Consider the following 12,401-nt stretch of genomic DNA (forward strand, 5'->3'; position numbering starts at 1 on the left):
ATTTTGATTCCTATACCGAAGAATACCCAAACAAGCCTAAGTGTAGTCTCTAACTACAGACCAGTGGCTTCAATCCCATTATTGGTAAAGGTAATGGAGGGATTAGTCACGAACTAACTAATGGACTATCTCCAACTTCACTCCATTTTACATAGCTCACAATACAGTTTTACACTTTCTCACAGTACTAAAACTGTTCTCACCACCTTCCTAGCTAAATTTAGATGAGAACTTAACTTTGGTAATAAAACATTAATACTCCAATTTGATATGTCCAGTGCCTTTGACACTATTAATCATAATATCCTTCTAAACATCCTTGACCATTACGGAATCTGTGGAGCTGTGTTAAAATGGTTCTCAGGCTTCCTAAGACCTAGATCATAACAAGTGAAACAATCAGGTACAATTTCATCAGCATTGTCCCCCATCCTATTTAACATCATGTTGATTCCAATAGGCAATTTACTGGAGAAAAATAGTCTCCCAACGTTCACTTATGAAGACGATATTACCATCTATATTCCATTCACTAAAATAAATAAATTACTCTTATCATCAGATTAGGCATCTCTCTAATGGAATCTTGGGCATCCAATTTCAAATTAAAACTCAACACAGATAAAGCTAAAATTCTTATAGTTACTAATCCTCATCACACCACAAATCTTAAACCATTTACCACTGAGAACATCATATATCCCCCTTGATTCAACTCTTAGAGTCACAATTGACCCAATTCCTCACTCTAGATAACCAATTTCCAAAGTGCTCTCAAGTGTCTTCAATTCATTATGGAAACTGAAGAGACTAAGATGCAAAATCAGTCTTCCATACCCTAATTCAATCCCTAGTCCTAACAAAATTTGATTACTGCAACTCTATTTACGCAGGACTCAAAGGGAATCTCCTAAAAAAAAAACAAAAAAAACTACAAACCACTCAAAACATTGCCGTGCGTCTCATATTCAGACTACACGCGTCATCAAAGCAATCCTCCTCTTCTGTACGATTGTGCATTGGCTACCAATAAAAGATAGAATATCATATAAGCTATGTACCTTCATTCACAAAATTTGTATGGTTCAGCCCAATATACATGAACACCTCATTCAATTACCCTCACTAATGCCTCTAAATCTTAAAGGAAATATCTTATCCTACATTTCCTGAATTGTAAGAAAGTAACCTACAAACAATCCATACTACTAACTTCATATCAAGGCACTAAATTTGGAACTCCCTACCTAAAACCATCAAATGCACCAATGATTATTTGTTATTCTGAAGTCTATTAAAAACTCACCTCTTCATTCTAGCCTTTAGGAAATAAGCACTCTTCTCAAATAAACTCATGGCATTTTTACCTCATCCCACCTCCCATTACTCCTGTCTATCCCAGATAATCCTAAGTCCTTACCTTTTTTCTCCATTTCAATTATCTAGCTTAAATCACTAAATATTTAATTACATCTGTTCCTAAGTCAAGTTTTACTGGTCTAACATTATATGATGTATTTTACTTTCTGCTATATATTTTGAACACGTTCATGCTTTTCTAATTGTTATATAAGTCATACTGAACCCGAGTTCTACTCGGGCTAATGTGGGATATAAATGTAATAAATAAAATAAACAAAAATGTTCCATATGCCAGAAGTTGACATCAAGGGTGTAAGGAAAAAGCTCTTTGCACTTTAAAAGCCCAGCTCAAGCATACTGGCGGCATCAAACCTTAAGGACCATGATGCAGCACTACGTCCCACATTATCTTGGGATGCCACTGGGAACTATTTTCATTTAGGACAATGCCAAAATGTAGATGTGGTGAAATCCAATGACAACAGCAGAAAGTCACAAATGATCTCATCCAGTTCACTGACAGTAATGTAAATCAAAACTGTGATGAAAAGAACATTTAAAGCTGTATGAATAGTTCTAACTAGGGGTATCTATGAGGCAAGGGAGAGTTTTCTCAAGATGACAACCTAACAAAAACAACATAAAGTAATTATCTTATGGGAAAGCAATAGAATGGCACCAGCATAGGAACTTAGGCATATGTGCAGAATATCACTCTGGAATGCTTTTGAACATTAGACAGCTTTAGAATACATTTCACTGTCCTGGCTCTGTCAGCTGACATTGTTCAGATGTGAGGACTTGCTATCTTGCTTGTCCTCTGAGAAAGAAAAAAGTAGTCAAGGTAACTGGATAACATGTTTATTTATTTATTTAGATTTATTTACATTTTGCTTACACCTTTTTCAGTATGAAGAATAAGGCTGATATGCAAATGCATATCTAAAAAAACAGAAAGCCTAAATTGGTATATGAATGGACTGCAATCAGTAAGTTTCTCAGCTGATGAATTTAAATGCCACAGATACATTTACATTTTTTATCTAACTTAAATCACTGCAAATTTAACAGGAAACAAAAAAAACGAGTATATTTTACCATGTCTTCATTTTTCAAGCTGTTAAGCTGAAGTGGGCTGCTAGCATTGACTTGTTTCAGTCTTATGAGTAGGTTCTCCACCAAACTATCCCGATCGTTTAGCTCAATGAACTGAAAGGCCATCTTCTGTCTTATGCTAATAATAATAGGATTTGGAAGATGGCTGGTGTCCTCCATCTTCTCCACACTAATTACCTTTTAAACAAAGAGATAAAAACAAAAATGCAAAGCTGGTTGGCACTGTGGGGCAAACCTTAAATAATAACTCCCACAAACCCAGCTAATAATAATAATAATACAGGTTATTTATATACTGTCTCAAACTATTAGCTCTAGAATGGAATACAGTAAAAAGAGCATGAAGCTCTAGACCAGTGGTTACCAAACCTGGTCCTGCAGGCACTCCAGCCAGTCAGGGTTTCAGGATATCCACAATGAATATTCATGAGAGGTATCTGCAAGCACTCTCTCCACTATTCACTGTGGATATCCTGAAAACCTGACTGGCTGGGGTGCCTCAAGGGCCAGGTTTGGGAACCACTGGTCTAGACAAAGAATAGACTAAGTACAATAACAGTTAATGTAACAGAGTACCTTAATATATAATAAAGATATAATATTTGGTAAATAACCAATATTTCAATTTTTTTCTAAATCTTCTAACATAAGGAACCTACTTTCAGTTATGTATGAATATCAGTTTGACATGCTGCCAAAATAGGTGATACTCCCTCTGCCTCATTTTTCTCCCTTTTACAGCATCTTCCCCTCAATTCCCCAGCATCCATTGCAATACTTACCTTCCTCCTCCTTCTTAACACACAAGCCACTGCAGTTCTCCTTCCTGTTAATTCCTAAACCTAGTAGCAAGAGGCACTCAGATCACATTCAAACAACAAAATAAGCTCCACTTCCCACCACTTCAAAGCAGGCCAAGGCGGCAAGAATTCAGCAGATTGCCACGGACAGGACCAGATGGTAGAAAAAATGGCTAGGAAGAAGAATAATCTCCAACTCTGCTCCACCATCTTGTATGCCCTCTCCAGGAATGTAATATACAGAGGAATGGCACTTAGGCTCTGCTGATTTGCTGAAGGTGAGAAGAGAATTCACACAGGTGTTAGCAGACTGGTTGTACACAACTAGGAAGTGGAACTGGAATATACCAAGCCCTGACCATCATAAAGATAACAGAAACTGTGTGCAAACATACATCTATGCAAATTTTATGAAACAGAGACTGTTTCCATGTATTAAATAGGGATTGTTCTTGTTAAATGAAATTCACATTTGTAAGGGAACCAACAGTAAGCTTGTAGGAAATCTGAAGCAAATTTCTTCAAATTAGTGGATATGCTGTACATTGTACTCATATCAGCCCATCATAAAAACTTTAAAAAAGGTAACATCTCTCAGTATACTTGGGAAAAACTGAATTTTATTGGATTCAAACCAGGTTGAAATTCATCTGGCTCACATGTGATTCAATTTTTTCATACATTGGTCAAGATTTGCTCCATTTCTATTATTCTCGTTTATGGTGCTGTCGGTAGTACAAAATCTGTTAACAAGGAAATCATTCATAATTATGGCCTTATTTACTGCAATAAATACAAAATCTTTACCCATGACAAACAGTGCTACCTAATGGTCATATTCCGAGTTCAGAAGAGGTGCAGTCTAATTCCAAACTGAAGGCCTTTGCTGCAACCTTTGGACAAGACAGAAAAAAGAGATGGTTAAAATGGAAGAAAACCCTGGGAAGCTATGAATGAAGGCTTATGGCACCATAGCCTCAGTACAACCGGTTCCAACTGAGATGGAAACTAGGGAATGAGATGAGGTCAAAGTTTGTCCCTGTCAGGGGCGTAGCCAGAACTGACATTTGGAGGGGCCCAGAGTTGACACGGGGGGGGGGGGGGGGAGGGGGGCACTAGGCATATAGGTGTGAGTAGTGCTTGGTATACTCCTAAATAATGTCTTAAGAGTGCACTTGATTATGGATTTCTAAGTAAACAGTCTGTCCTGCATCAACATAAACTACATGCACACTTACAGAAACCTTGGAACCAATAACATTTTCAAATGAAGTTGCATTATCCCATAACAAACTTTGCCATTATAGCAGACATGAGTCTGGTCAACTCAACATATACATCACAGTGCCCTGGAAAATAATTACTGCAGTGGCACACATCCCTCAACTTTGCTTTATAACAAATATAAAATGCCTTATTAAGCTGTATTAATAAAGTAAGTCTTCTTGTCCCTTCCTCTGGTTCTACAAGGCGGTGGCCGTAAGTAGAAGGTTGCTAGGCTGTATAGAGAGGGGTGTGACCAACAGAAGAAAAGAGGTTTTAATGCCCCTGTATAAGTCGTTGGTGAGGCCCCACCTGGAGTACTGTGTTCAATTCTGGAGGCCGTATCTCGCTAAGGATGTAAAAAGAATTGAAGCGGTGCAAAGAAAAGCTATGACAATGGTATGGGATTTGCGTTACAAGACGTATGAGGAGAGACTTGAAGACCTGAACATGTATACCCTGGAGGAAAGGAGAAACAGAGGTGATATGATACAGACGTTCAAATATCTGAAAGGTATTAATCCGCAAACGAACCTTTTCCGGAGATGGGAAGGCGGTAGAACTAGAGGGCATGATATGAGATTGAAGGGGGGCAGACTCAAGAAAAATGTCAGGAAGTGTTTTTTCACGGAGAGAGTGGTGGATGCTTGGAATGCTGTCCCGTGGGAGGTGGTGGAGAGGAACACAGTAACAGAATTCAAACATGCATGGGATAAACAAAGGAATCCTGTTCAGAAGGAATGGATCCTCAGAAGCTTAGCCGAGATTGGGTGATGGGAGGCGGGGATAGTGCTGGGCAGACTTATACAGTCTGTGCCCTGAAAATGACAGATACAAATCAAGGTAAGGTATACACAAAAAGTAGCACATATGAATTTATCTTGTTGGGCAGACTAGATGGACCGTGCAGGTCTTTTTCTGCCGTCATCTACTATGTTACTACTATGTTACCATGTTACTGCATTCTCTCCCTTGAGTTCCTGACAGTGTTCCTTCCACCCCCTTCTCCTTTATATGAGGAATTATGATACTGAATAAATAAGCATATGTTTGTGTTCCTAGTCATGCACCTAAAGATTATAAAATCCATTCAAGAAAGCCAGTTAATCGTTTAACTTATTAGTGGAACATAACCACAGAGAAATGGTATGGTCACATTTTCAATATGGTAATACTAGAGCCTAGCTAAGGAACAGGTTATTTTGCGTTAGTCTTCATGCAGCTTACATTTGAAAATCCAGTGAAACAGAATAATAGGATTCAATTATATCATGGGAGCAAGTAGATGGATAAGTCTGAAACATTTAACAAAGTTGAGATTAGCATATATACCCAACTGGGCATTTAAAAGCCTGTCCTTTAATGATGCTGCACGTTCAGAAATCATAGCCATATGTATAGACATGCCCACACCAGAACAGACATCCACATACACATTGCAAAAGTAAACAGTTTCTACAGGGTATATCCAAAACATATTTTATTTTCTCATTTCAATCTTCCAAAGTCCTAGACAACAGATGTACAGATCAGTAGGACCCAAAGCAGTCCAAAACAAGTAAAGTCAGAAACAACACAGTTTATACCTAATTGTTTAGCCACCCTTCTTTGGGTTTAAAAGGCAAAACGATGTGCATGTAAGGCCTGGATAAACAAATTAAAACAAAGTTTAAAGCAAATGCCCTTAATATATAATACTTGGTAGAACTAATGAACAGTGATGGAAATTTCACATAGAAAGCAGCCTGAGCCAACAGATTTATTTTCCATTGAGCATAATTAACTTAGGCTCCCTGTAGTTACGCCACTGGCCCCGTACCTGCTCCTTCCCTGCAAGCTCTGTCCCTGTCAGCTCTGACCCCACCCACAGAACCTTGAACAGTTTTATTATTTATTTATTTTATTTATTGCATTTGTATCTCACATTTTCCCACCTTTTTGCAGGCTCAATGTGTCGTTATTAGTAGATAGTGGATTAGGAGATAGCAATTAGTGTTACATAGAAAGTAGTATCTTTGCAAATCAAGCAAGTATGAGTAGAAAGCATTACTGATAATAGGTAAGGTGGAGATATCATAGAAAATAATGAAATCGAAGTTCAATCAAGTGGATATAAGTAAGAACATTGTTGATGGTAGGTAAGGTTGCAGTGTATTATATTTCTAGTTGTTGCTCTTATTGGTATGCTTTGTTGAATAGGTAGGTCTTCAGGGATTTGCGAAAGTTAGTTAGTTCATAAGTAGTTTTTAAGTTGCGCGGCAATGCGTTCCACAACTGTGTGCTCAGGTAGGAGAAATTAGATGCATGCGTTAAGTTTGTATTTTAGGTCTTTACAACTGGGGAAGTGCAGATAAAGGAATGTTCGAGATGACCTTTTTGCGTTCCTGGGCGGTAGGTCTACCAGATCAGACATGTAGGCTGGGGCATTTCCGTGGATGATTTTGTGAACTATAGAACATATCTTGAACGTGATGCATTCTTTAAGTGGAAGCCAATGTAGTTTCTCCCTCAGAGGCTTAGCACTTTCATATTTTGCTTTTCTATATATAAGTCTAGCTGCGGTATTCTGGGTGGTTTGCAGTCTCTTGATGATTTGTTCTTTACAGCCGCGTAAAGTGCATTGCAGTAATCTAAATGACTAAGCACTAGTGATTGTCCCAGGTTGTGAAAGATGGTCCTTGGGAAGAAAGGTCTTATCCTTTTTAATTTCCACATTGAATAGAACATCTGTTTGGTTGTATTTTTCACATGATTGTCAAGTGTGAGATGTCAATCGAGGGTAACTCCCAGAATTTTCAATGTGTCCGATACGGGAAGGGATAGTTTTGGTATGTTTATAGTGGTGAATTTGTTCATGTTGTGAGGGGAGTATAAGGCATTGCGTTTTCTCTGCGTTAAGTTTCAGCTGAAATGCATCCGCCCATGAATGCATGATATGGAAACCTTGGTTGATGTCATTAGTAATTTCCATTAAATCTTGTTTAAACGGAATGTAAATCGTTACGTTGTCTGCATAGATATATGGATTAAGGTTTTGACTGGATAATAATTTGGCCAAGGGTGTCGTCATCATTAGGTTGAAGAGAGTCGGCGAGAGGGGACATCCTTGGGGGACTCCACATTCAGGTGTCCATGTGTCTGAGGTGTCAGAATTGGATATCACTTGGTAAGATCATGTGGTTAGGAAGCCTTTGAACCAATTGAGGACGTTACCTCCAATTCCAAAGTATTCAAGGATGTGTAGAAATACTCCTTGGTCAACCATATTGAAAGCGCTTGACATATCGAATTGTAGGAGAAGTATGTTGTAACCAGTTGCGATCAAATGTTTAAATTTCGTCACGAGAGTAACTAACACTGTTTCGGTGCTGTGGTTAGACCGGAATCCTGATTGGGAGTTGTGCAGTATGGAGAATTTATTTAGGTAGTCGGTGAGTTGATTGGTCACCATTCCTTCCGTTAATTTGGTAATCAACGGAATAGATGCTACTGGGCGGTAGTTGGTTAAGTCGTTTGTGCTTTTTTTTGCATCTTTGGGTATGGGGGTGAGTAAAATATTTCCTTGATCCTTTGGGAAGAGTCTGTTTTGTAGCATGTAATTCAGGTACTCCGTGAAATCTGTTATGAATTGTTGAGGGGCATATCTTGTTAGGTTGTTAGGGCATATGTCTAGTTTGCAGTGGGACTTGGCAAACCTTTTAAGCTTTTGGGAAACGATGTCCTTTGATAGCATCTCAAAGTTTTGATTTTACATTTAAATTATTTTATTAAAGTATAAAAAGGAACAATATTCTGTACAACTGTTATTTATAAATCACAAACAATAATACTGAACAAGGATCAACAAACCCCATCCCATCTCCCCTCCCCCTTCACATCACCTTCACTAACACAAATGCCAAATACAAAACAAACAAATTAAAACCAAAATCTCAAGAAGTCACACCCTGCATGTAGTACAACACCAAAGAAATAGAAAGAGATGAATTTCCTCCTTTACTGTGCAAAGTATAAAGATCACACATGCAAGGAATAGTGTTAGGGGAGTGCAATTACGGCAATTACTCCTGCCCAGAGAGAGCCCTAAGCCTGCTGGAAACTGAAGAAGGCATGGCCTGGTAGTACACTTTGAGGTCCCCTCTCAAATTTCTGCCCTGAGCCCCAGCCATGTCTAACCCCCAGCTCTGGCAGGATATACATTTAAAATCTAACATATTCTAATCACAAAATAGAAAATAAAATTGGTTTTTTTTTTTCTACCTTTTGTTGTCTGGTCATTTTATTTTTTTAAATCATGTTGGTCCCATCCTCTGGTTTCTGTTTCACTCTGTCTTCTTTTAATGCACTCACCAGGGTTTCCTATCCATTTCACATTCTTTATCTCTGTGTCCTTATCTTTCCTCGTGTTTAGTATCTCTCTTCTCTGTGTCCCTTATACTTCCCTGATCAGCATCTCCCCTGTGTCCATATCCCCTAATCCATCATCACCGTACTATGTCCCTATCCCATCCCACTGTATCCAGCATCACTCCTCCGTGTCCCTATGCCCCCCAAGTCCAGGATCTCCCTTCCCTATTCTCCCTCATGTCTAGCATCTTCTCTATGTCCATATAACCCCTCCAGTGTCCGGCAATGTCCCTCTGTGTCCATACACCATCACTGCAGTATCTCTCCTTTGTGTTCCTATCCCTATGCTCCCCTCCATGCCCATCATCTCCCCTCTGTATGCTTCCCCATGTCCAGCTTCTCCCCTTTCTTCCTCCCCCACACCAATGTGTGTCTCTCCTCTCTGACCCCATCCCATTTAGCTTCTCTCCCTCTCTTCTCTCCTCCAGCATCTGGCTCACCTTCCCTCCCTTTCTCCCTTCCACTGTATGTTCAGTATTTGATTCCCTCTTTCTTCATCCCCTTGGTTTGGCATCTTTCACTTCCCTTCTCTCCCCTCCCCCCTGCAGGTCCAGTATCTCTCTCTCTTCCCACCAGCCCCCTCCTGCCACTGGTCCAGCACCAATCTCCCTTCCTTCCAGCAGCCCCTCCTCCCACAGATCCAGCACTTCTCTCCCTTCCTTCCAGCAGCCCCATCTCCCACAGGTACATTACCTCTCTCCCTTCCCTCCAGCAGCACCATCTCCCACAGGTACAGCACCTCTCTCCCTTTCCTACAGCAGCCCCTTCTCCTATGGGTCCAGCACCTCTCTGCCTTCCATGCAGCAGCCCCCTCCCCCACAGGTCCGGCACCTTTCTCACTTCCCTCCAGCACCCCCCTTCCAATGGGTCCAGAGCGTTGTCTTTTTCCCTCTCTCACTCCTGCTGCGGTGCTTCTACCTCTACCTTATTGAGTTGCCCAATGAGTCCCACAGGACTGCTATGGGGCCTTCCCTCTGCTAGGTCCCGCCTTGGGAGGGAGGAGGAAGACACAAGAATGCTGGATCCATGAAAGAAGAATCATGTTTGGGTTTTTTTCCATGGGAGCAAGGAATTTTACCATTCCCACGAGGCAGTAAAAAGGTTTGCTCCTATATCAGAGGTAAATGCTCAAAAAAAAAATTTCCGTTACCATGGATTGCCACAGGTCCCTCCATCCCAGTATTGTTCTCTACTAGAAACCCAATAGTGCAGGGCGCAGGGTGAATCTGCGAAAAACTAATCATTGAACTACTGCTGTCCTGCGCTTCCAAGGGGAAAGGAACACTGGATTTGAGCCAGAGATGAAGAGAGGCAGTAAGAACTACCAGCACCTGGCTCTGGAGTGTTCAGTTCTGCATAGGTCCTACTTTATCCCTATTTTACCAAATGAATCTGCCCTACTGCAGCTGCATCAAATACACATATTGTGATGTCTATAGAGCAGAAACCTGAAGCTTTAAAAAAAAAAAAAGAACAGAGTCCATTCAAAAACTTGCAACCAAACTTGGAGTGAGGAGAGTAACTATTATTGACTGGAAGAGGCACTATCATATACAGTTTTGTTTATGAATATACAGTATTTCTGTAAAAATGTTTGCTACACTATAAGCACATGTACAATACTGTGGTAGGTTGCTGAATAGTATTAACACGTATTTCTTTTTTTTTTTCCCACTGCTTTGTAGCACATCACCATAGTGATTTTCTGGAGTGTCTTGACTTATCTTTCCAAAGATCTTTTTAAAGACCATCAACCTATACAGTCTATCCCCAGAAGACCCATATTCTCAAAACACATCTCAAGAGGAACCATATCTTTATATACAGTTTACCAGACCCCTGAGGAAGGAACCGTTTGTTCCGAAACATGGTACCTTATTGAGTCATCTTCCAATAAAGACTCTTGATTCACACTCATAGTCTCTGGCCTGTTTTGAAAAGCCTGACTCCATTCCCACTCCTTGCTGTTTCTCTGAGTCGCTCCGTGGGATACCCGTGTTCTTTCCACTTACTGTGGTGTTTTGCTACATAATATTTGAAACACACATTCTATATGCCTCTTATGTATGCATCATCCACATTTTCTGTATTATCGGATAACAGGTCAGTCCTGTTTACAACAGATATCAGACTCTACTGTACTTTAATTATAGAATTATATTCATCTGCTCTTTGTGGGTTTCCACTTGTACAAAAATTGGCATGTTGCAGTACTGTGTATATTTTGAATAGCTGAACATATAAATATACCTCACTGACAAAACAGATTGTAATCTAGTTCTGTATTCAATAGGGAATGACGGGCTTAAACAATACAAAAATTGGTATTTGTATTATATGCACAGTCACAAAGCATGCAACAAACACCAAAAACTGGAGAAGAACCCCTACAAAGAATTCAAGATGCAAGGGAAAAGTAGGGAACCGAGTTTCGGCAGATAGGGCCACCTGCCTCAGGGGTCACAATCACTCTTTCCTTCAGGCACCTAGCAGGCAGTAGCGATATTCCTCCATCTGCACGTTGGTTGCGCCTTTGCTACTGCATGTTTTGCAGTACAACTTTAGTTGTTTGCTCCACTGATATAGCTTCAGCTTCTCACAGCGATTGTGACCCATGAGGCAGGAGGCCCCATTCACCAAAACACAGCCCCCTACTTTCCCTGTCGGGTCCTCCCATGGTGCTTGTCCATTAAAGTTAGAGTTTTCATCTACTTTCCTATTGGAAGTCATTGAGTTGTCCCCTACTTTCCCTTTGCATCTTGGTCACAAAGCATGACCACAAGGAGGTACATTATATTTAGTGTCTATATTGAAATAAAAAAGCAACACAATCTGAACCATTATATTTACAACAGACTCTGTAGTGGTTCATTGTCAGTATATAACAGGCATCATCACTTTACAATCAGATAGTACCTCTCTCAGTGGAATGACAAGGTTACAGGATCCTTCTTCTTTGCTAGCAAAACACATATAACTGTCCGATGCATACATTGTTCCTACTGTGTGGCAGCGACTGAAAGGTGTCCAGAGAGAGCAGTCAACCACTTCATGTAACCTGTCACTCCTTGGGAGTCTGAAGAATGTTCTAAAGAACTCATTCTGTGCTCTGGATTCAAGATCCCTTTTAAGAAGAAGGAAAAAAAACATTCTGTAAAAATCTACCTTATATTGGAGATATGAAATGTAAAACAGAAATAAAATGCCTGAAAACAGTTAGTGAAGTTTATTTATTTATTAATTATAACCTTTTTGTCAAAATTGCAATATAACTTCTAATTTTATTTTTTAATTCAACTTATCTACTACAAATAATGTAATTAGCAATAAAAATATGCACATCTTCCACCCCTGGAATTTTAAAAAGTTCAGCACTATAAAATAATACAGACATTGACCTTTGGCTTTGGAGGATTATAAAATAGGGATAGAAAGGAACACTTAAGTGGCTAG

At 39.7% G+C, this 12,401-nt stretch overlaps 1 protein-coding gene across 1 annotated transcript in view; it reads right to left on the reverse strand.

The window, feature by feature from the left end:
- TBC1D8 (TBC1 domain family member 8) overlaps positions 1–12,401 on the reverse strand; it is a 221,215-nt gene that overhangs the window by 85,197 nt on the left and 123,617 nt on the right. The window contains 2 exon segments of the mRNA XM_030201431.1: positions 2,461–2,655; positions 11,865–12,072. Coding sequence (XP_030057291.1) covers positions 2,461–2,655; positions 11,865–12,072 — 403 coding nt within the window.

The sequence above is a fragment of the Microcaecilia unicolor genome, chromosome 4 (assembly GCF_901765095.1).
Source record: "Microcaecilia unicolor chromosome 4, aMicUni1.1, whole genome shotgun sequence".
NCBI lineage: Eukaryota > Metazoa > Chordata > Amphibia > Gymnophiona > Siphonopidae > Microcaecilia > Microcaecilia unicolor.